This window comes from Phragmites australis, chromosome 5, assembly GCF_958298935.1.
Source record: "Phragmites australis chromosome 5, lpPhrAust1.1, whole genome shotgun sequence".
NCBI classification, from domain to species: Eukaryota; Viridiplantae; Streptophyta; class Magnoliopsida; order Poales; family Poaceae; genus Phragmites; species Phragmites australis.
The window spans coordinates 25,854,904-25,879,209 of NC_084925.1; the positions used below are offsets into that span (position 1 = coordinate 25,854,904).

At 44.9% G+C, this 24,306-nt stretch overlaps 2 protein-coding genes and 1 pseudogene across 3 annotated transcripts; 1 reads left to right on the forward strand and 2 right to left on the reverse strand.

Moving 5' to 3' along the window:
- Positions 1–3,708: 3,708 nt before the first annotated feature.
- On the forward strand, positions 3,709–5,775 carry LOC133919020 (PAN domain-containing protein At5g03700-like). Its single transcript, XM_062363207.1, has one exon. It carries the CDS (start codon positions 4,014–4,016, stop codon positions 5,580–5,582), a length of 1,569 nt encoding a protein of 522 aa, XP_062219191.1. The 5' UTR covers positions 3,709–4,013; the 3' UTR covers positions 5,583–5,775.
- A 5,570-nt stretch (positions 5,776–11,345) lies between these two features.
- Positions 11,346–11,495, reverse strand: LOC133920195 (U1 spliceosomal RNA; annotated as a pseudogene).
- Positions 11,496–22,011: 10,516 nt separating this feature from the next.
- On the reverse strand, positions 22,012–24,248 carry LOC133919021 (putative RING-H2 finger protein ATL69). 2 transcript variants are annotated; one of them, XM_062363208.1, is made up of 4 exons: positions 24,063–24,247; positions 23,749–23,974; positions 23,519–23,619; positions 22,012–22,582 (listed from the first exon to the last, which is right to left on the reverse strand). In XM_062363208.1, the coding sequence occupies exons 2-4, from the start codon at positions 23,941–23,943 to the stop codon at positions 22,159–22,161; spliced, it is 720 nt and encodes a 239-aa protein (XP_062219192.1). In that variant the 5' UTR covers positions 23,944–23,974; positions 24,063–24,247; the 3' UTR covers positions 22,012–22,158. The 2 variants fall into 2 exon arrangements, with proteins under 2 accessions (XP_062219192.1, XP_062219193.1); XM_062363209.1 differs by having other exon boundaries at positions 23,749–24,248.
- Between the last annotated feature and the right edge of the window lie 58 nt (positions 24,249–24,306).

Consider the following 24,306-nt stretch of genomic DNA (forward strand, 5'->3'; position numbering starts at 1 on the left):
TATCAAAAATTTAGTTCACAATAATATTTGGGTATGCTTGGTCCCTAAAGCGATTTTGTGGACGATCAAAGGACATGTGAATCAAAATTAAAGATCTTCTAGTTCTAAGTATCACAAAGGAGATGAAGGACACTTAGAGTAGTATAGGTTGTTTTTCTTTAGTCTTTTGATCGTACTATAAAGAGGAGCTAAGATTAGTAGCTTGACCTAATGAGTCTAGACTTGGTTAGATGCACACTTGTGAAATTCTAGCACTAGTTAGCTCATAGAAGCCCATGGTTAACATGTCGAGAAGCTAAAGGTCAAGAAAGTTTGAATTGGATGAGCTCAGAGAAAATTTACCTCACCAGATGATCCAGTCTATGTGAAGTGATCTCACTGGAGCATATGGTTATTGTAAGACAGAAAACACTCTATATGCACCAGATGATTTCTGGGTGACATGTGGCCAAAATTGTTAGAAGTTTTACACCGGATAGTCTGGTGTTAGAGTAGCGAGAGCATCAGACTATTTTCAGCAGAAGGGGCATTGCCAGAAAAAATTGAAGTTTCACTCACTGGATTATCCGGTGATGCAATGATGACTGCACCAGACTAATTATTCCAAAGGTGATTCTGAGGCAAGAATTTTGAAGCTCAGTTCACCGGATGGTCCGGTGAAGATGTTGTGTACATTAGACAAATTCTTACAGAGAACAGTTTCTGGTGGCAGAAGAAACTTCAATCACCGGATGGTTTGGTGAAGGCAAGAATGGATCACCGGAGTAATATTTCCAGATATGGTTGTTTCGATTGGATTCAAGGAGTTCTACTCACCAGATAGTCTGGTGATAGACACATATGCACACCGGAGCTTTTCTACCATAGAAGATTTTGAGGGCAAAAGAATTTTAACCCACCGGATAGTCCAGTCATGGCAATCAAATCATCACCAAAGCATATTTTCCACAGAGGGTTGCAATGGGCAATTTAGCTAGTTTGTGCGCACAGGATGGTCCAGTGTTAGGTTGGTGTTCACCGGATGATGGCACCAGACTATTTCTCAGCAGTAATAGCTAAGGACAGTTGGCACTGTGCGCAATGAAAGTTTGTACCCTCCGGATTCTCCGGTGTGAGTAAGGAGATACTCATCGGATCATCCGGTGTTAACAGAAAAAGTGGGTGGTTAGGCAACAACAATAATTTGGATCTCTAGCTTACAAATACCCCTCCACTTGGTTTCATTTGGCTCTCTCACGACTCAGAGGAGTTCATACACTATGTGTCATCAAGAAGCAAGAGAGAGCACTTGAGTTGATTTCCATGTCCCTAATTGAAGATTAAGGACATCATTTGTGCTTGGAGAGTAGCAAGTGTGCATCTAGCTGTAGTCTAGGCTTGATCTTGGTCAAGTGAAGCTATTAGCTTATTACTTTTGGTGGTTGGCAACACGTAGCCAATCTTTAGTGATTGGTGGTGTCTCGGTAAGATCTTTGGGTTCTTGTGGGAGTGCTGGAAAGAGCTATGTGCTTGTTTTGATGCCTATAAATTTGAAGATAAAGAAGTGGCAATCATGAGGGAGATCTTAAGTCTTAGTGACTCAAGAGGGAGTAATATCCTTAGTTGATGCTCCAACGAGGACTAGGGGGAAGTGCTAACTCCTCGATACCTCGAAAAAAATCTTGTGTTCTCTTGTCCATTTCTTTACTATTCTACAATTTAATTTGAGCATTTACATTCTTGCAAGCTTTCAATTCTGCATTTTCTTAGTGTCTTTGCTTGCTTGTTTAGTTGCATTCTCCTAGCTTGTTTGTGTAGTCGTATTTCTTTTCATCTAGGCTAAGGTTGCTATTTGTTCTAGTTTTTCGTAGAAGTTTTTAATTACCTAATTCACCCCCCTCTTGGGCCATTTGATCCTTTCACCAACAAACTAGATCTAACGTACGAGTCCACATGCAATGCACCATAACAGAATAAATGTCAAGATCCAACTGAAAGTATTGGGCGAACCACATTCTCATCTCCTTCATCCTTATACCATTAAGTTTTGGGTGCTCAATGATAGTAAATGGAAAATTGCTCAAATTAACACCTAAAGAGCCGTTACGGATTTGATCATTTCCAAAGAAAACTCTAAGATTTACGGTGTTTCACATAACTACGACCTAAAAAATATATCAATTAAATTACCAAGTTAATTTCACGTGGCTAACTTCAAATGTAGCAAACAATTACTATATTTCTCTAAATTGCTTAATCTAACACTCAATATCAAATTTGTGAACCCTACATGTACCCTAATAATTTCTCGTAACCTAAAATGTAAAATGATTTCTTTTACATCTCTAATTAAACTTACATAGACCTATAAAAACATATTCCTAAAATTACGTAAATCTAAAAAAATATTACAAAGAAAAAATTACCTATAAATATTTACTTTACTCTAAGACCTGTAGTGCTCAAAACATATTTGTGACATAACATAATTTTCAACGAAATAAAAATTATTCTCAGCCTAAATAAAAAACTATATCATCTAGGATTATAGTAGTAAAATATTATAAAGTTACATAATCTACTATATATTCAAAAACTGTATAAAACCTAACTAAACTTAGAACAAATGCCACAAATAAAATTATATGATACATCTGTCTAATATGTATAACATACAACAAATACCTTAAATTAAATTGCACATCTATGATATTATTACTAAATCTATAATTAATTTTTTGACTCATATATCCTAAAGTAAATATTGCATATATATATATATATAATAATTATAACCTAATTTTTATTATTTCTATGAGCATCTATAACTACCAAATACCTCAAATTAAATTGTACACCTATGATAACATTACAAAATATATATTTTATTTCCTGACTCATTTATCCTATAGTAAATATTGCATCAGTCTAATAATTATAACCTAATATTAATTATTTCTACAACATCTACAACTACCCTATACTTTAAATTTTCTACATCTACAAAAATATTATTAAATCTATAATTTATTTCCGTACTCATTAATTATTTCTACCAATATCTACAACTACCAAATATCTTATTCTAACAAAAATACGTAATTTTTTACCTTATTTCTTCTCTTTCTCTCTTCCTTCCTTTCCCTCCTCCTCCCTCATTCTTTTTCCTCTCCTTTCTCCTTCCTCCTCTCCTTCTTCTTCCTCGCTTTTTTCTCTTGCTCTCCTGAACTGAGCGCTCAGCCGAAATTGCAAATGGCACCATGGGGAGGAGGGGCCGCAAAGCCAGGATAGAGACGATAGTTTTCGTGCCCACAAGATGTAAAAACATGCCACGTGTCTAGTTATCGCTGCTCCAAGCCACGACTACTAACATGTTAATAGTTTTCGAGCGACCAACCCGTGCAACACTTTTTCGAGCTCTCAAGCTGTGACAATCCCTTTTTCGCACCATCGTACCACGAAATCTTGCTTACTATGCACATGTAAAAATTTCTCAGGTGTTTTCGTTTTTTCAGGACACAAAAATTAATTTTTTGCGTCCTTGAGAATTGAAAATCCTTTTCTCACGGGATCAGTACGTGAATAGTTATTATTTTTTAATTTTTGTAATTTGCATATTATTTTTTATATTTACATATAAAATAATAATATTAAAAAAAAAGTCGACATCGAGAAGTGGGAGACAGACAATTCTCATGGGGGGGTGGGGGCAAAAGGGGAAGAAAACGGTTTGAACGTATCAAACAACAAGTTTACTATTCCAAATGCTCTAACCCGTGTGCCCAGTGCTCAATGCTCATTGACCAAACTCCCAATCCACCCCCATGCCGCTTTCTTTGCTTTATCTTCTGAAACCCTCTGTTTACCACTTCACATTCTGAGCCACGAGTGGCACACATTCTCGGCTTTTGTCCTGTCCTGCTCGCCTCTGATCTTTGTCCACAACTAGACACCTGCTTGAGCTGGTCGCTCTTCTTTTTGATTCATCAACTTTTCAAGAATCCACACTCGAATACAAGTCTCTAAAGGCAACCATGGCAGCAGTGATGGGAAGGAATCATCTTGTAGTGCTGTGTATGGCTGCTGCGGCGCTGATGGCTTCTTTGAGCGCCGCCGCCGGCGAGGCGGCGGCTGCAGCTCCGGTGCAGGAACTGCGGCGAGGCTTCTCGGCAGCCCACGACCCGTCCTACTCGCAGTTCCAGCCAGTGCTCGCCGACCCCACCGGCGCCTTCGCGCTTGGCTTTCTCCGTGTCAACTCCACCATGCTGGACCTCGCCGTTCTCCACCTCCCATCCTCGTTCCCTCTCTGGCGTGCCATGCCCGACCGCCCCACGCCCTTGTCGGCGGCCGCCTCCCTCTCCTTCGACGGCGGTCTCGTCCTCACCGACCGCGCGGCCAACAAAGTGCTCTGGTCCACAGCCGCCGCCTCCGCTGCCGCGGCCGGCGACCGCGCCGTCCTCCTCAACACGTCGAACCTTCAAATCCAGATCACTAGTGGTAGTGGCAGCTCGCCCAGTGTTGTGTGGCAGAGCTTCGACTACCCGTCGGAAACCATCGTACAGGGCCAGAACTTCACCTCCGAGGCGGTGCTCTACACCTTCGACCGGCGCTTCGCCATGCGGCTGGGGAGCAACGACTTCGCGCTCTACATCGAGCCGCCGCCGTCGACGTCGGGCGGCATCGCCGCCGCCATGTACTGGAAGCACACCGCGCTGGAGGCCAAGGCCCAGATCGTGGCCGGCGGCGGCCCGACCTACGCTCGCGTTGAGCCCGACGGCTTCCTCGGCATGTACCAGAAGGAGGGACCTCCCGCCGACGTGCTCTCCTTTGACACCTTCAACCGCGGCGTCCGCGCTCTCCGCCGCATGACCCTCGAGCCCGATGCCAACCTCCGCGCCTACTACTGGGACGGCGCACGGTGGGTCCTCGACTACACCGCCATCACCGAGCCGTGCGAGCTGCCCACCACCTGCGGCGCCTACAGCGTCTGCGCGCAGCCCAGCGGCCGGTGCGCGTGCCTGGCCAACGCGACCGACGGCTCGGACTGCGCCGCCGCCATCCCCGCCTCCGTCGGGGGCGGCCTGTGCGGCACCACGGGCGGAGAGGTCGGCGGGCTGTACTGGGCGGTGCGGAAGCAGCGCGTGGAGCCGGTGAACAAGGAACTGCTGGGGTTCGAGCGCGCGGCGTCGGTGACGGACTGCGAGGCGCGGTGCGAGCGCAACTGCAGCTGCTGGGGCGCGGTGTACAGCAACGGGACAGGCTACTGCTACCTCATGGACTACCCGGCGCAGCTGCTGGTGGAGGGCGACGAGCGGAAGATAGGCTATTTCAAGGTCAGGAGCCTAGCGGAGGAGGCGGCGCGCGGGCGCGGCGGCGGTCGCGTGAACGCGGCCAAGGTGGCGCTGATTGCGGTTGGCATCGCGACAGTGGTCGCCGCGGCTGTGTTCGGGGCGTACAGGGTGTGGGACATGAGGAGGCGGACCGCTGCGGACGCGAGGTGGTGGTGGCAGCTGGGCGCCGCCGATGACGGGCTCTCGCCGGGGCCGTACAAGAACCTGGGGTCCTTCAGCTCCGTGGAGCTCACAAACTCCTTCCGGAGATAGCCAGGTCTGAGAAGTGGAGTTCTCCAATAGGACGGCGAGGTCGCCGGGATGTCTCCCGCCGTGAACGGACAAGGCGGACGCACCTAAACGGCGAGGAAGGCAACGGCAGTCAGAAAAGGCCAGCGTTGGGTGTGTATGGGCAACGGCAGTTTTTTTTATTTTTATATTTTTCTATCAAATATTTAAGTAAATAGATTTATTGTGGTAAAATTTGCAGAAATAAACATCTACCGTCAGCTCTTTCAGAAGACGGTAAGGATGACCACGGTAACAGTGGTACACCTTACTATCCTCTTAGAAGACAGGTGAGGCTAACCTGAGAACGCGGTTAGACCCTTTACCGTCCTCTCAGGAGGACGGTTAGGGGCCGTCTCTTTCCCTCTTTTCTCTATATAAACTGTAAAAATGAGGAAAAATACTCATTTTAATTTGGAAAAAAGAGAAAGGAAGAGGAGAGGAGAGGAGAGGAAAGGGAGGCACCTCGGTGAAGCCATACTGTTTTTGATCTGCGGATTTTGGATCATGTTTTTCGGTAATTTTTTTATACTTATATTTTTATTAGTAATTAAAGTACCACTAGATCTAGGTTTAACGGTTTAATAATAGTTATATTAGATACGACCTAGGGTTTAGAAATGTAGAAATGTTGTATGTTGTAGTATATTGTAAATATTAATTACGATATGGTAGGATAATCATCAGATGCATAGTAGTATTTATAGTATGGTGGTTTTGAATATCTAGATTTTACAAAATAATGATGTAAGTAATAATTATAATTAGAAATTTTATTAAATAGATGGAGGATTAATTAGTTTAATTTGGTTAGTTTGCTTAGGAGCAATATTAAAGAAACATATTGTTAGGCGATCATCGGTGTCGGTAATTTTGTTAAAGTTTCGATAATTAGGAATATAGTTTTTCGGTATTAACATTGGATATATTTTCGGATATTTCTAGGGATATCAGATAAATTATATTTTCAGATATATTACTGTGAAGGTCAAATTAGTTATGGTCCTAACGGTATAGATCTCTCTGGATTTCAGCATGTCGTTAAAAGACTTAGTAGAGCCAATAAGTGAACAATAGTGGACGTGTGCAAGTGGCTGATGCGCCATTTTCAACTGGATCCCCAGCAACATAATCTTAAGCTGAGAGCTGTACTAAGCCGTGCTAATCAGGGCTACTTTGAGGAGCTTGTCCCGATCAATGCGACATCTACTTGGAGGCAGTATGTAGATATATCATATGATCGTGGTCTCCCTTTGGTTTTGTTAGCTGAAGCGTACTAGAAGGATCCAACAGAGATAAACTTTGCGGAAGCAGTAGCGGAAACAAGTCAGACAGTGGTAGATGAATCAGACCTGGCAAATGTCGGGGATAAGCAAGATGTTGGGGATATACGTGAGATGCAACCGAGGAGTGTAGCCGATTATGGGGAGCACATCCCTAGCATAATTAAAGACATGGAGATGGAGGATCAAGAGCTGGAGGAAGTCATTGCCGATGAGGATTCATTCGACGAGGATGGAAATACTCATGTTCCAGCAGAGTGGAGGAATCAAGAATTTTTGAAGCTAATGGTTAGTGAGGCTCATCGGACACCGTGGGAATATCATAAGAATGTTGTGTCCCAGGGTGCTATGTACCCTAGTAAGGAGTCTGTTATTGATGTAGTTAAATTCTGGTCGCTGTCTTTCAGAGGCAGTTCAAGGTTGTGAAGCCGAGTAAAAGGGAATACGACGTCAAGTGTTTGGTGCCTGATTGTCCTTGGCGGGTGTATGCATCCAGGGGGAAGTGGGTTGGCTACTGGGAGTGCTCAATAGTCAGGGAGCATAATTGTTACATTGAAGAAATAGAGTTCTCCTACCAGAACCTGTCATCTGCTTTTGTTGCCAATGTTATGTATGGGGAGATTGTGGACAACCTGAAGTATGAGTCATGATCAATAATCCGTGCTATTGAGGAAAGGTTCCAATATACAATAAACTATGCCAAGGCATGGAGGGTGAAACAGGAGGCTATTCAGATGAGGTTTGGGACATTTAAAGATTCATATCACAATCTACCATATCAATTAGTCACAATATGACATCAAGCATTATCTGTCGACTGATGTAGAGTATAGCAGGAAGCGAGTATTGCAGCGGCTTTCTTTGCATATGCGGCAACCATCAAAGTATTTAGACACTGTCGACCCATCATTTGCTTGGATGGGACGTTCCTCACTGAGAAGTATAAAGGACAAATATTGTCTGCAATTGGGTTCAACAGGAACAACCAAGTCCTGCCACTGGGGTTTGCCTTCGTGGAGAGTGAGAACAGGGACAGCTGGTGTTGGTTCTTTGAGCGGGTGAAGCATACTATTGTTCTGGACCGACAAGATGTTTGTTTGATTCATGATAGACATGTGGGGTTGTTGCAGGCTCTGCTAGATATGCAATATAGGAGTGTTCGATGGCGTGTTACAGCAAAGTGGCCCGACTTGAAGAGGAGGTGGTGCATGCAGCATATGGGTGCAAACTTTTACAGACAATTAAAAATAAGGACTTGATGAAGCTTTTCAAGAAATTGTGCAGCCAGAACTAGCAGAGAAAATTCAATACCCTATGGACAAGACTAGACGAACTAACTATGAAGCAGGCAAGAGGTGCGGCTCAATGCGGCGGATGTAGCGGGGTTTGTCAAGCGGGTTTTTAACAAGACCGCGTGGGCCCTGAACCTTACCTCTTGCCGATCCACCACAGACGTCGCCAGTGCTCCTGCCAGGTCAAGTGGGGTTCACGCAGAGTCATCCAGGAGGTCTGATGTGCAACGCCGTCCACCGGGACTAACACCCACACGGCCATCTGGACCACGCCCTACATGCCTAGACACAATAAGCACAAATATTTCATACGCACGGCATTTAGAGATATTCTTTTGTTACTGATGCATTAATTTTAAACAAATATTAGGTGCACCTACACACGTCTCGACGCTGCCACCTTGACCAAGCTCAGTGCCGACACCCTCACCCTTGTAGGCCTCTCAGGTAATAGGCGACACTACATTGTCGTATTCAATATATTCAATAATATATCTAATATTTTCTGCAGGTTACTACGGTGATGAGGCCGGGCCATCTTCAACTGCACCTCGACCGATCGCACCACCACCGGTCACCCCCTACTACGGCATGCACACCTGGCCATCTACTGCTGCACCTGCATACCACACATGTACAATATTGCATTTTATACAAATACTTTCATTTGCATATTTTCCGTATCTAATAAATTCATCTATTCGTAGGCCCCTCCAGTCATTACACATGGACGACAGCGGAACCTTCATAGTCGTCATACCCGAGTCAGGAGGATGAGCCTAGACCAGACCCCCTGTTCGACCTCGTGAGGGACTTCTTCGGGGGTACACCGGACTACGACGTAGTCGCGCAGTCCCAGCTGCCCAGTGCTCCACTTCGAACACAACACACTCAGGAGGAGGCCTCAACACCTTGGATCCCTACTAGGCTTACCATGCAGGTTGGTCCACTCGACGCCCTGACCTACTCTAGGGGCACGTGAGGGCAAACCAGCGGCAGCGGCACCGGGACCATGATGGTGGGACCGACCGATGCCAGCGGGGGAGACAACAGTAGGGTTGTAACTTTGCTTTTGTAACTTACATATGCATCTTCGATTAGCGAACTATTCTTACATATTCGGACATGTCTACTCTCTATGGTCTACTTACCATGTCATAACTGCATTTCTTATTCCAACGTGACTGCACGCTACTTTCTATCGTCCTCAGCTTCGTATGAACCATTCACGACAAACCTAGAAAAGCATTTCTTACAAAGCTACTTATACATGAAGTGACCACTCGAAACCTCTGTCAGGAGTCTAGTTTTAGACACGAAGTGACCACACGACTTAGCTTTAACTATGAAATGACAACACCTCTGTCCTGACGTAATCTATAGACACGAAGTGACTGCACGACTTAACTTTAACCATGAAATGACAACACCTCTGTCCTGGCGCAGGCTGTAGATAAGAAGTGACCACATGGAAGAGATTTAACCATAAATTAAATGACAACACATGTATCTTGACACATGAAATCTCTGCCCAGGTTCAATGCCACAACTTTTCCATTCTTGAACGGGGAATCCAATGCTCTAGCCCCCCGCCAAGCCCATACATCACTCATGCACCTGCCCTCCGCCACCATAAATAACCCCACCTTCATCCATGGATAAACCACTCATTTCTCAGCTCTCTCAACTGCAATGTCTTCCTCAGCTCCACCAAGCCCACCCAAGAAATATTGGGGGATTTTCATCCCCTAGGGGGTCAAACCACCAATGTGTTTCTATGGCGACCTTTGTAGGCTTCGCGAGTCACAGGACATCTCCTACACCTGTGGTCTACGCTTCTTCATGTGGCCAACTACCTATACGACAAGCCTCAACATGGACCATATGAGTACCCACCGGTATAGCGACATAGATCAGTCATGTGGCACTTTTCACATCTTGTTCCCGATTTCACGCACTGTTTTACTAATCTCTCATCTTGTTTTATTTGTCTAGTCTCCTCCACCTATCTATGACTTCATTGAATGGCTCGACATTGAGCAAAATGAAGACCAGAAGCGGTGGATCGACATGAGCATGCGGTAGAGGAGGGAAGCTTACGCACGCCAGGAGTACGAGCAACAACAGGAGGATCTACAACTGAAACAGCAGAAAGAGGAGCGCATGAGGTACGCAGTGCAGGACCATACTGTGGCTCAAGCCCACGAAGCTAAGAGGGCAAGGAAGCAGGAGATGGCCCGTCACGCTAAGGCAGCTGACCCCGATGCCTTAAGAAAGGGCAAATATCCTAGGTGCACTCAGTAAAGAGCATCTAATGTAACCCCGGCATGTTTTCACTCCCTAAGGCATGTTAGGATTAGCAGCGGCACGCTATTAGGTAGGTCTTTATGCGTACCGTACATGCCACTATTTTTTTGTTGTCGTGTCTTCGTGGTTAGGGTCCCATGTAATGTTTGTCACCGTATGTCCTATGTAATTTTTGTCGCCGTTTGTAACCTCCGTGTTGGGTAATATGCTAAGAGTGCTTCACATTTATAATTTATTCACAAAATTAGATTTTGTATTCTCCCAACAGTACGTCAATAAAAAATTATTGATACAATTTTACATCAAATACATAAACAAATATCGATAAATTTACAACAATCCACAATTTTCAACATATCACTACTCCGTGATGCCGTATTGGCCACTTTTTTACCAGTTTGATCCAAAATTTGCAACATATCAATTTTAAATATTTTTCATCGAACGAATGTGCACTATTTTTAAGATTGAGCAATATAAACGTAAAATTAAAAAAACAAATTTCACCAAATATGGGCGTTACTTCCTACCAGCCCTCTAAGAGGGCGGTTACTCCTTACCCGCCCTCTCAGCGGTAAGGGGTTGCTCTACCACCGTCGCCATCCTTACCGTCCTTTAAAAGGGCTACAACCTTTTCAAAGGGTGGTAGACGTCTATTTATGTAAATTTTACCGTCATAAGTCTATTTATTTAAATATTTAATAGAAAAAATATAAAAAAAAAACTGCAGCTAAAGGAACTCCAGTTCTGTCCTTGGGCTTATTTTTCTAGGTTGGGCCCAATTTTATCTGCAAAAAAATAAAAAGTGTCATTTACCAAGGACTAACTTGCAAGCACACTAACCAAAATTTAATTTTAAAGAATTGGCAGGAGCCGCGCGAACACGCATCCCTTTATGACATCCACTCTCCCACTAAGGGAGATGGTAGGCTAGCGCACCTATCAAGTGCAATGTGGGCCACTAACCTAGGCCATACCCCTTCGTGACTGGGCATATACCCTGTCCAGATAAGTATAGACAAACCTCAGTCTATGACTTATTTTATAGCTAGCGCTCCTGTCCACGCCTCCTCAAACAAGCGACATGGTACTAAACCAACGCACCTAGGGTAGGGTCCCGTCTGCTACATGCTCCCAGTCCGAACCGTACGAATTATATATATATTGAAATATTTCAACATTACATGTCCGTTCGAAAAATATAAGATCTCACCTATTAAACAGGTAAGATTTTATGGGCCCTGACTCATAGTGAATTTAATAATCAGAGAGAGAAATGTCTCGCCTATTCAACAGGTGAGAACTTGATCTCACCCGTTGAACAAGCGATACCTTTATCTCGCCCGTACAACGAGCGACATATTTGTGTTGTCTATCTACTGGGTGACATATTCGATTTAATTCAATTACAAAAATATATGTATAATTAGTTTTTGTAATATAGATTTTGTATTCGATAAATTGAAAAATATTGCATATTCATTCCGCAAAAAATGGTAGTTGTTCATATAGTTGTCGAAACGGTTTATTCTATTCTTAATTTTAGTTGGATGTTATTTTTTGGATATTTCTTTATTTAGTTGTTGTAAAAGTGTGTGCAAATTTTGTTATGAAGTGACTTTATGAGAATACAAAATTTAATTTATCAAACAATAGTAGTTATGAAGCACATATATCATATAACCCAGCACGGAGTTTATATACGCTGATAAACATTAAATGGAGCATGGGGTTTTTCGTCGCTACGAGAATGTACCCTAACCATAAAGAGATGACAACAAATATTGATATGCATGGTACGCCAAAAGACTAACCTAATAGCGTGCCACTACTAAACCTAACATACCTTAGAAAATAAAAATAGGCCGAAGTACAATAGATGCTCTTTACTGAGTGCACTTAGGATATTTGCTCTTTCTCAGGGCCTCGGGGCCCTTCGCATTAACATGACGCTCTCTCCCACTTCCTTTCCCTCTTTGCTTCACGTGCTTCGGCCGCAGCGAGTTCCTTCACTACCTTCCTCATGCGCTCCTCCTCCTTATGCTTCAGCCTTAGTTCCTCCTGCTGTTTCTCGTACTCCCAGCGTTTGTAAGTTTCCTTCCTTCACCACATCTCCATGTCAACCCATCGCTTCTGGTACTTATTTTGCTCCATGTTTAGCCATTCCATGAAGTTACAGATAGGTGGAGGAGGCTGGACAAATGAAATAAGAGGGGAGATTAGTAAGATAGTGCATGAAACCGTATGTAAAGTGGCATGTGAATGATCTATGTCGCTATACCTGTGGGTACTCATATGATCTATGTCGAGACGGGTCATTCTTGTAGTTGGCACGCATAAAGAAGAGTTTGTCATAGGTGTAGGAAATGTCCTAGGACTCACAAAACATACAAGGGTCGCCACAGAAGCACATCAGCGGTTTGACCCCTCGGAGGATGAAAATCCCCAATGTTTCTTGGGTGGGCTTGGTGGAGCTGAGAAAGACATTACAGTTGAGAGAGCTAAGGAAGGAGTGTTCTATCCATGGTTAAGGGTGGGGTTATTTATTGTGGTTAGGGGCTGATATATGGACTGAGTGCATGGACATAGTTGGAGCATGGGATTCCCTGTGAAAGCTAGAAAAGTTATGACATTGTTGCTTAACAGAGATTCCCTATGAAAGCTGTTGCTTGATGTGGTCATTTTATTCTGCAAAAGTTTTGCAATGAGTTATTGTTGCCTCAATATGGAAGGCAGGAAATTCTATGAAAGCATTGGGCTTAGAAAAAAATGTATTGGTAAATGATAAATCCCGACCAACAATGCGGAAACATATTTAAAACTACAAATACCGAACACAACTATTACACATAATTATCACATAGTCCTTACATCAGAAACATAAGTAATACACAAATAATACAACTTACTTCTCACATCACGAACATCACATTGTAACTTCCCGACGTGTGTGTCGTATGGCAGTGTTACTGTGTTATGTAATCATACTCGAATAAATTATCACCAGCCTTTATTTTACATACCTTTTTACCCTACATATTCCTATCTCCCTCCGATGAACTGCCTTCATCAGCTACATGACGAAGGGTATATATGACATGTTTAGTCTTACATATTCGTACATGTCTATTTTCTTTGTATTACATGTTCAGACGTTACTACTTACAATATCATTACTGCAATTCTTAATCCCATGTGACATCACGCTACCATCTTCTCAGATTGAAGTCACCTCTTGCTACTACCTTTTCAGGGAGATGTGACCCCTCACTGTCAGCGTTCAGATTGACATAACCTCTCACTGCCACCTTTTTAGAGCGATGTGATCATACGCTGCCGACTACTCAGAGACCAGTGACCGCTCACAACAGGAAGGCATCCAATGCATGCACTATATCCAAATTACATACCTACACTTGGTCATACACCATCAGTCCCTACTTATAAAATGCGAGGTCGAGGCAACGAGAAGGCCATGACATCACAGTTTTTTGAAAAACCGCTAGCATATGATACTTAATACCACACCATGGTTGCCTCCTCAAGTAGACATTTCTCGTGGACATCCAAATTCTCAATGATAGCCTATAGACTACGAGGGAGACCTAGGCAAAAGGTGACAATGTGTTTAAGGAGGAGAACCTGAACAAAGTGATGTCGAAATGGTAGACCATGACCCGTTGCGCATTTCACCACGAGGGAATGGCGGCGAATGGTAAGCTCTGTGACCTCCATGGACCTAAATACGTACTTGTTAGAGTGTCATCAGAGATATATCAGGGTGTGCAAACTTGCCGACATAGCAAAGTGTTTTAGCAAGCGAGCACACACCATATTTATGCACCCTCAGCAATACGAGGAGCACATTAAGGTACGTTCATCATTATTACATGTCTCAGTTATTTGTTTGGTTGCACTTTTAAGATACGTTTATATTATTGTATGCTCTTTTTGTATACAAGGTATTCCCTCATGATGAAGAGTTGTTGGACCAACCCATCGAGAACTTTTTAGGGATGCATTTGCTCTTCGGTGATGGCTACCTACCTAGACATAACTGGAGACGCAGAGGTGGTCATTCGAGACCTTCACACTGTTGCGATAAAGGCGGTGGTTCAAGCCATCGTGAAAGAGGTGGTCGTTCGACAACCACCACAAGAGGACCTGTTTCTACCACTTCCGCCACAATCGAATGGGTTGGTTCCGACGATGATGACTTCATGCTTACTCCTCAGAGAACTCCATGCCGTTGCAAATTCTCTAATGACAAGGCAAATGACTGGGATCCTAACTTTGATTATTTCCCATATACACTGGCACCATGTAGACCAAAATCCCTAGAATATGATTACCATTGGATGAACTGGGAGATAAGACACAGACAACTTCAAGGGCCATTTTATCCATAATGTTTATGCTAATAATGTTTACCTTAGCATTTTGTTATATTTTCTTGTACCGTGTTGTTCGTAATTGAATAAATTATACCCCGTCATGTAACATTTTGTTGTAGTTGTAAGTGTTATAGTAGTAGGGTTTTTTTATGTGAAGGCTTTTTATTTCGAAAGTTGCAAGTGAACAATTTGAAAGGTATGACTGCATGATGCTATGCTTTTGGATGGATCGAGAACACAGTTAATAAAAACATGGCTGATAATAAATATCCGACATAAACATCCAACATGATATGACAACCACATAATATAAATACTAGCATGGAGTAAACGTAAAATAGTAACGTAGAGTACTGGTACATAACAACATGAAACAAACAATGACATAGAATCCTACATGTTACGTCCCCTCTTAGGGACGAGGCCCCTGGTCACATCTGTCCTAGGAACCCTGCGCCTCCTCTCTCGCACTTGGTGAGTTGAGTATGTCACACGGTCCGATGGAACAAGCGTCCGCTCAGGTCGGCTAGTGGGTGATGGAGTGGCGTACTCGTCCTGGGAGGGCTGAGTCCCCAGAAGTGGCACGCCCGGTAGCTACGACGCACCAAGCTCATCGATCTATCTGAAGATGAAGTTGTACCTAGAGAACTGACTAACGTCCCTGCTAAGCAGCTCCATGTAGCTACCATGTGCCTCTGCTTCTCGGAGATCATCGATCTCTGCACATGGAACAACGAAGAGCACATGTTACACCGGAAAACCGTGACATACATAACAATATGGCATGCATGAAGCGAGTGTCGTACCTGCGTCGAGAGAGCGAGAGCTCAAAGGACCAGGGTCCGTGAAGGAAGGGTGCGTCGCACCGCTGTTGACATGGAAGTGGTCAACGGCACCAGTGGAGGCTGGCCTAGACGCTATGACACCGTAGCTAGGGTCACCGTCGTCGGAGAACAAAAGCCGAGGCAATGAGCCACTTTAGTGGGGGTGACTAGCCCCAGTGAAAGACTACCTCGCTGTCTTAGGGGTTGAAGAGGAAACCGGTGTTGAAGACTTCCTCGACAGCTCGACGGCGAAGGTCAAAACTAGAGGTCAATGCGGCGATGCGGTGAAGGTGCCAGACGGTCGTGCCGAGATCTAAGCTAACACTCATAGTCCCGTCGTAACGTCCGAGGATGAACTACAGCTCATCGATCTGAAGGCCTTGGCCACGTTCCAGATAATCTGGCCAAATGACGTGCTCATCTTGGCCCTGGGGACCTCACCGCCACGGTCGAGCCGCAACTTTGACGCACGTGCCTTGACATCAATTTGGCATAGTATGTCTCTCTGCAAAGAAAATCTTCATTTCGATTCACAATTTTTGAACTAACAATTGAAATAAATGAGGAATCGCATAGGGTTATTCGTACCTCAAGCGAACGAGTCTGATCCCTGTATGTAGGGTACGTGTCACACACATCCACCACATGCCGTGGAAACTTGGCTAATGTGTACGTCACTCGGATCCGTGTCTGACGCACGAACCACGAGAGGTACTCTGCGTACACCTCCTCCGAGTGTGGCCACTCCTCGTCCACGGCGTGCTCAACATCTTGGTCCCATTCTTCAACCCACCTCTACACATGTGACACAAACACGCTCGTGGAATGAGCCCCCTCCGCATCAACCAACAGAAACATAAGTCCATGAATACAAGGTGTACACGTGGGTTGTATAAAAATGTAATTACAACATTACTCACCTGCGTATGTTGATAGGCACCGACCTAGTCAAAGGTAGTGGGCACATCTAGAACTTCCCAAACTATCGTATCACACGATGTGGTGAGTACTCCTTGATGCAGATGTCAAAGACGAGGACACAAGTCATGAGCTAGTACTCCCGGTCACGAACACAGAGCACCGAAAGTCCAAGCGGAGTACGTCAAAGTACTTCGGCCTCCATGTATGCCACAACGAATATAGTCCACCGTCAGCTCATCGAACTGGTGAACGAAGTTCTGGTACACGCGATGTCTGCACGCTGGACCAACTCGGATGTGCAATGAAACTAAGTTAGAGAATAAAATAAAGAAATCAACATAAATGTACACAAATAGCATAGCACTTACCCTACGTCTGCACCACAAGGACCCCATGGTCGGATCATCGATGCCATCTGCAGCATACTGGTTTGTGCTAAGGTCAACAACGGGTCTACCGATGGCGCTGGCTTGTATGAACACATCTGAAGCAGCAGAGGACACCTGGTGAGGATCGCATTATCATTGGTCTTCGTGCACCTATCGCATAGGTCACGATACGTCGCAGCTAGCACAGTTGAAGCACAGACCTCTGTCAGGTCGGTGTTCGCAACCTCTCTAGTGTAGGAGATCATGCTCCTCGAGACCATGTTGTTGTGGGTCTTAGTGAACATGACCCACCTGAACAACCACAGGAGGTACGCCTCCAAGTGTCGTGAGACATCCTCGTCGCCTGTTAGTGGGTGGATGATGTCCTCCTATCAAACAAGAAAGAATTACAAATATCTGCATCCGTTAATAACATAAAGGAGATACCAAACCATTAAAAGACATGAGTACCACAAACTAAACAATAAAGGCCTTCGTCAGACCGTGATTCTCAGTCGCTAGAAAAGACCTAAACGGGGCTACGCCGTCCCTCTATTCAACGACGGAGAAGCGACCCAACATCTCATCCCATCAACCCACGTCGATGTCCTGATCCCCAATAGCGGCACCCGTGCAAGGTAGGCCCATTAGGAGCGAGATGTCCTCGAGCGTGGGCGCCATCTCGCCGCACAGGAGGTGGAACATGTGCGTCTCGGGACGTCACCTGTCAACAAGGGCCGCTAGGAGAGCCTTGTCATAGCTGAACCGCGTTGCCACCACTGAGGCCCCCACCAACGCGTCCACCTCCACAAGCTGACACAATGGAAGTAGGCCAGCAGCATGCAACATGCAAACATACTACAGTTAGCGACCAATATCGTGTCTAAATCCATATGAAACCATATATTCAAAATTAACAAACCTCAGGATCCAGCGCTCGTCAATCCTCATGAGCTCATTTGGCAATGAGGTCGAAGTACCGAGAGGTCCTCAACCTGCACCGTGATGCGGTACGAATGGTGCCTGATGTCTATCTAGGGGTTGAGCTGCTCTAGCTGCGCATACCTGCATGTTCACAAGTCATTTACATTTTTATATGCAAAACAAACAAAGAGTTAGAAGTTTCGACCGGTATAGACCTGGTCTAGACTGGTCTTTATTTGTGGGAATTGAACATGTAAGTGTCCAACATATAACATGATATAATTGATTTTTCAAATCATAAACAAATATATACAAAAATCATAACATAACACGTTACAACCTCAAACATTGTGACCGTCTAGGTACTAACATAGTAAAGTACAATGGTGTGCACTTGAATATCCATCACACCACAAATTATAACATTAATCGATCTCAATGAGCCGACGAAGCCAACGATCGATGACTACGAGGACGTCTCCCATCTATAGAAGACCCGAAACGACCTACTTTCGTGGGGTTCACATTTGGGACACTAACGGTGCATTTCTTGTAAGTGTGACTTGTTCTCTTACACTTGCTGCACCATTTCACACGACGTCCAGTTTTTGCTTCATCCATGTCACTATGGAGTCTCGTAATCCTGCGATGCCCCTTCTTTTGCTTTATCTTATCGGATTAGGTATGAACACAGCATCAGACCCAGGTTCCTTCATGAAAGAACTATAAATCCTGAAACCATAGACCTCATGGTTCTAGGTGTCGAACATAGTTTCCTTCTTGAAGTAATAGGAGACGTACCTTCGAGTCCTCATCCCCATAATAGCACACATAAAAATCACATAGGAGCATGGCTTATGTAGTAGCATCGGCTTGTAGCAGGTGCAAACGCAATTGTCATCGAAGATGGTGCACTCATGGATAACCCTCTCATGCTTGCCCCCTCTCCTTCCTTTGTTCCTGCATAGAATTTCATGTCTGTGCTATGAAGTTCATATGATCTTCACATGGTGCATCTTTGCCTTCTCTGCCTTGTATTTCATGTACTTAGTCATCTTCATCCCATAAATTATACTAGCATTATTCAACGTCGTGTGTACTACTGCATAGCGATCCCTGAAATACTTGAATGTTCCTTGAAGTAGGAACTCTATAATCCCCATCAGTGGCAACCCCCTCGCACCTTTCATCACCCAGTTATAAATCTCTACTAAATTTGTAGTCATAAAGTTGTACCTAGCCCCATTTGTGTTGTAGAGAAGAGTCCACTTCTCTTTGGGCTCATTCTCAATTTACTCGCTAAATGACCTGGTAGATGCCCGTATCTCAGTGTGATAACAGCTTCATTGTCATTTGGCAGGGACTCAAGAGGTACTGGTACGTCCGCCGGTCTAGTCACGGGCCTCCCTGCACGCTCTTGTGTTTGCTTCTTTGTTAGCTCATCCAGTGTCTTCCAAAGAGCATCGAACTTCCACTGCTGGTTCTAACTGCACAACCTCTTGAACATGTTCATGAGGTTCTTGTTCTTGAATTGGCAGAAGAAGTTTGCATCCAAATGCAGCATGCACCACCTACTCTGCAAATCTGGCCACACAGGTCCAATCGAGCCATCGTCTGTTCCATTTTGCAACTCCACAATTGCCTTGAGCATTCCTACATGCCAATCATGTATAATGCACACGTTCGACCGAGCACCAACAATTATCATCCTCACACGCTACACGAACCAATACCAACTGTTGTTGTTCTCACTCTCCACAAATGCAGAGGCCAACGGTAGAACTTGATTGTTCCCATCAACCCCAATAGCAATCAGGAACTATCACGTGAACTTACCGGTAAGGAAAATACCATCGATACACATGATATTCCGATAAAGCTTGAAAGCTTCGATACATGACCCTATTGCAAAGAAACATCGCTTAGGATGTACTTGCCAGGTTTTGACAGCAATGTGTACTTATTAATATCGTAATATGTCCCCGGGTTCCTTGGAGCAATGGTCTACAGCAAATATGGTAGATTATCATATGAAGCTTCGTAGGTCCCAAACCTCATCTCAATTGCCTTCCTCTTTGCCCTTCATGCCTTGTTTTAGCTGATAGTGTATTTGTACTCCTCCTCAATTTGCCTAATTATGGACCCTGATTCGTAGTTCAGCTTGTTCACAATCTGGGCGTACATCACATTGGCGATAAAGGCTGAGGTGATATTCTTGTGGCTGGGCTCAAGTTCGTCCATCATGCAAGTATGGTCGACCACAATTGACACCTCCCAATAGTCAACCACTTCGCCTTGAAGTCATGCACCCACCATAGGCAACCCTCATTCGTGCACTTCACATCATATTCCTTCTTGCTTAACTTGAAAATATAAAACTGTCGTCAAAGTAAGGTCGTCCATTGAGTCATAGCATCCCTCGTGGTTTAACTAGTAGGATACCTAGTATCTTGGGTCACCTCATTCTGCGTATACTCCCAGGCCACTTAATTCCCTTCGTTCACTACAAGGTTGTTGAAGTTTGAATTGTTCCAGACCATAGGAATCAGAGCATTGTCCTCATCATCCGATATATCATACTCAGGAATTTCATCAGCCTAAAGATCATCCCGCTCCATCTGTTTAACTAGAGAAGGGATTCATTCCCTCTCGTCTGCCTTACCAGTCGGTTCGGTCGGATAATCTGATGAATGTGCACCATCCAGATCGACATCTTCATCACCCTCCTCCTCTACCTACCCTTTACCCTGCATCTCCTCAAATGCATCCTTATTTTTCTATTACACAAGCAACATAGGAGGCCAACCTCTATGCACAACATTTCATCTTCTCAGAGCAGGAACACATCCCTGTACACACCTTATATGAAACGGTTACCCACAATACTAATGGTCATCTCTTGAACCTCGGGGTCTATTTTGAAACCCCGCATCAACCAAGCATACAAGTGTCCGACACTTTTGTGCATTGGCCTGGATATACCCTTATCCATTGACTTAAATACGGATAATACTACCCCTTCTGGACTATATAAGATTTCACTGTTTCTGTAAAAAATCCTAAAGTATCACATATCTGACATACTTGACAACCATCGACAAAAACTATGACTATTGCAACATAACAGAAAGAATCATGTTAAACTACATCTACAATGCAAAATCTATTACAAGCATAGCCCAACATGTAATCTATACTGCAACAACATATATTCCTAGTTCGCTATATCAAACACATCTAAATCCTACATCTATCATATCAATTATGACTACACTATATCTAAATCCTACATCTAATACCTAACATATGTCTAAATACTACATCTAATTGCTAAAATATAGGTTTACATATCTAATTACTAAACTATATCTAACCATAATTCTAAAACTAGATCTATAATTTAACCTGCATCTAGTGACTATCCTACCAGGTTTGCAAAACAAAACCTAGATCTAACATATAACCTATGTCAAAACCTAGCACTAGATGCTATCCTATCGGGTTTGTTAAACAAACAGGAAAAAAATTTACCTCTTTTTTCCAGCAGGACTTTGCCACACAAATCTCCCTCCCCTCCCCTCTCCTCTTCTCTCGACTAAATGAGAATGAAATGAGATGCTGACGTCGGCAGAGCCGGCCGCGCGAGCCTAAATACTCAAAAGATATCACCCGCTGAATGGGTGATACTTTTTGGATAGGCCTGCGCGGCATTGCAGTCATGAAGGTCTCATCCGCTAAACAAGTGAGACATTTTCTCTGGTTATTAAATTGGCTAACAGCTGAAGCCCACAAAGTCTCCTCCATTCAACGGGTAGGACAGAGATCTTATTATTTTTCAAACGGGCATATAATCTTGAAATATTTGAAATAAATAAATAACCGCACGGTATTCGTGGGCTGCTGACATGTTGTGCGGGCCGAATTCACAGCCCTCCGTTGTCGTCCGTCCTGGATCGATTTCCCCTAGCGAAGAATGTGGTCACGCGTTTAAACGACGTGGCCGGCCGCAATTCCACGTCACGTTCTATGCTGCGAAGTGCAAGCATACCACGAGTGTGGCTTGAAGCTAGTATTGGTCTCGTAAGAGCAAGTGCACTGATATACAAGCAAGGCACAATCAGCTTTCTCAGATCAGGAGGAAAAAAGGCTGTTAAAAACCAGATTTAAATTCCCATGGCTAGCCCCTAAACACATCGCAATCGCATTTGACACTACCGTTCCGTCTAAGCGTGTGTCAGCATGCGCTAGCTAGCAATGTTCCGACGCGCTGGCGCTGCTCGCGCTGTGTCTCGCCGTCTCACCGCAACGAGAATGGTTACCGCCAGCAGCAGCAGCGGCAGCGGCGCTCTGGTCGCCAGAGGAGGCCGGTTCTTCGGCCACGATCTCCAGTCGACCATCCACCCCAATGCCCGTCTGGTCCGCGGTCGCTTGGGGGGACGCGGCGAGGTCGGACGAGGACGCGGGGACCTGGGAGGCCGGCGCGGCGGCGAGGAGACCGTAGTCGAGCGGCGTGGCGCCGCGTTTCTTGGTGCGCAGGGACGCGCGGCAGACGGGGCAGGTGGGGTGCTGTCTGAGCCAGGCGTCGATGCAGAGCACGTGGAAGGTGTGGCCGCAGGCGGGCAGCACGCGCACCACGTCCTTCGCCTCGTACTCCTCCAGGCACACCGTGCACCTGCGATCGTGTCGTTCACTTCATATATATCAGAAATTTCTGCAGTGCTAGGCGTTACATTTTTTCCTGCAGAATTGTCAGGTTCAGAAATATCAGCGTGCACCATGCAGGATCATGAATTCTGGACACTCCGGATACATGTTGATGCATTGATTGCAATGATTATTGTGCACGTTAAATTAGGGCATATTTGTTTCTGCTGCTATGTTACAGACTGTGAATATAATATATAAGCTGAAACAAATAAGTTAGATTATAAACGCTGGATTGACTCTCAATTCAATAATCTATTTTCTACCAGTTTCTGTATATTATATAATTTAGTTTTTACAATTTAGCTTTCACAATTCAGTTTTTTACAAATTGTTTTTCGCAATCCACGGCTAAAATAAATAGCTGTTTCACAATTCACAGGTGAAACAAATAGACCCAACAACCGGGTCAATTCGACAAATGACAGCACGGTGCCACAGCTACTTTCACTTTGACTCTGCATATGTCAACCTCAATTTCACCAGGAGTAGTTCCAAATTGGCAACCAGTATGGCCTTTAAACGGTAGGAAAATCCAGTTCAAACGAAGAGGACCTAATTTTTCTTTCCAGCAATCTAAACCTCTTCTGAGTTCTGATAATCTGCCACATTGATTTTGTGGGATGCAAAAAGGGGTATATGAATTCTCTACTGCCATGGTCTACTGTCTACATATACTAGTATGCCCCAGTTTGGCATACCGAGGCTGCCATTTGTGGCGATCGGAATGGAACTTGTTTGCTTCGTCCACGATCCATCTACTGGTGGTCATCGCAAGTTGCAGGTGCAGTTGAGCATGATGTAAGCATCAGAACTAAGAAGATTTTGCATCCATGTGCGTATCATTTTCAACGAGTTAAACTACAGGCAGAGAAGAAGAGGGGGAGGAAGCTGGTATCTTAACTGCGACTCCTGCAGCGGCGGCCGTTGCGGGCCGTCGCCGAGCTTGAACGTCGGGAAGCTCGTCACCACGGATGGCTCCAGCCCGCTGATCCCGTGCTCCACCTGCCCATGAAAGCAATCGATTCATCTCCGCACTGTCAGTCAGGCAGTCAGTCACAAATCCAAGAACACAGCAGGGACACGTCGGGGAGTATCAGGTAATCACGATCGAGTGAGACGGAGATGCCTAACGTGGTAGGTCGAGACGACGAAGGCGTCGCCGGCCGCGTGGTCGGCGGTGGTGGCGACCCTGAGGTGGAGGCGCGCGCAGAGCAGCCTGGTGAAGACGAAGAGCACGAAGAAGGCGCTGACCGAGAAGGCCATCACCGTGGTCACCATGTTCATGCCCATGATGCCGCCACCCTTCGAATCGGCCGGCGGTGACATTGCTCCAGCATCTCACTCCACAGCCCGCCCCCTGCAAACAATCGACCACTCATGGCTCTGGCTCCTGCGTCTCACCAGACGAATTAGCTCGACTCCCTAACACTGCGAGCTGAATCTACCTGGTCGATCTCTTCGCTCCTCCTCGGCTGCAAGAACCAGTTATCGTCTCACCGTCTCGCACCGTTGCTCTCGGGCAATTAAAGAGGACAGGAGGAAGGAGGAAGAAAGGAACAGTGGATCGAGGCAGGCATGGCGATAGTGAGTGTGCCGTGCCCTGCGCCTGCCGCGTCCATGGGAAATTTTATTTAATTTTAGCTTCTCCTACTGGTAATAATATATGGTCGTCCTGTCGATTGATGGCAC

Coding starts and splice junctions, on each gene's coding strand:
- LOC133919020 (XM_062363207.1), top strand. CDS start 4,014: ATGGCAGCAGTGATGGGAAGGAATCATCTTGTAGTGCTGTGTATGGCT.
- LOC133919021 (XM_062363209.1), bottom strand. CDS start 23,943: ATGTCACCGCCGGCCGATTCGAAGGGTGGCGGCATCATGGGCATGAAC. Junction 23,620..23,748: donor TCGTCGTCTCGACCTACCAC/GTTAGGCATCTC, acceptor TTTCATGGGCAG/GTGGAGCACGGGATCAGCGG. Junction 22,583..23,518: donor CCGCCGCTGCAGGAGTCGCA/GTTAAGATACCA, acceptor ACACGATCGCAG/GTGCACGGTGTGCCTGGAGG.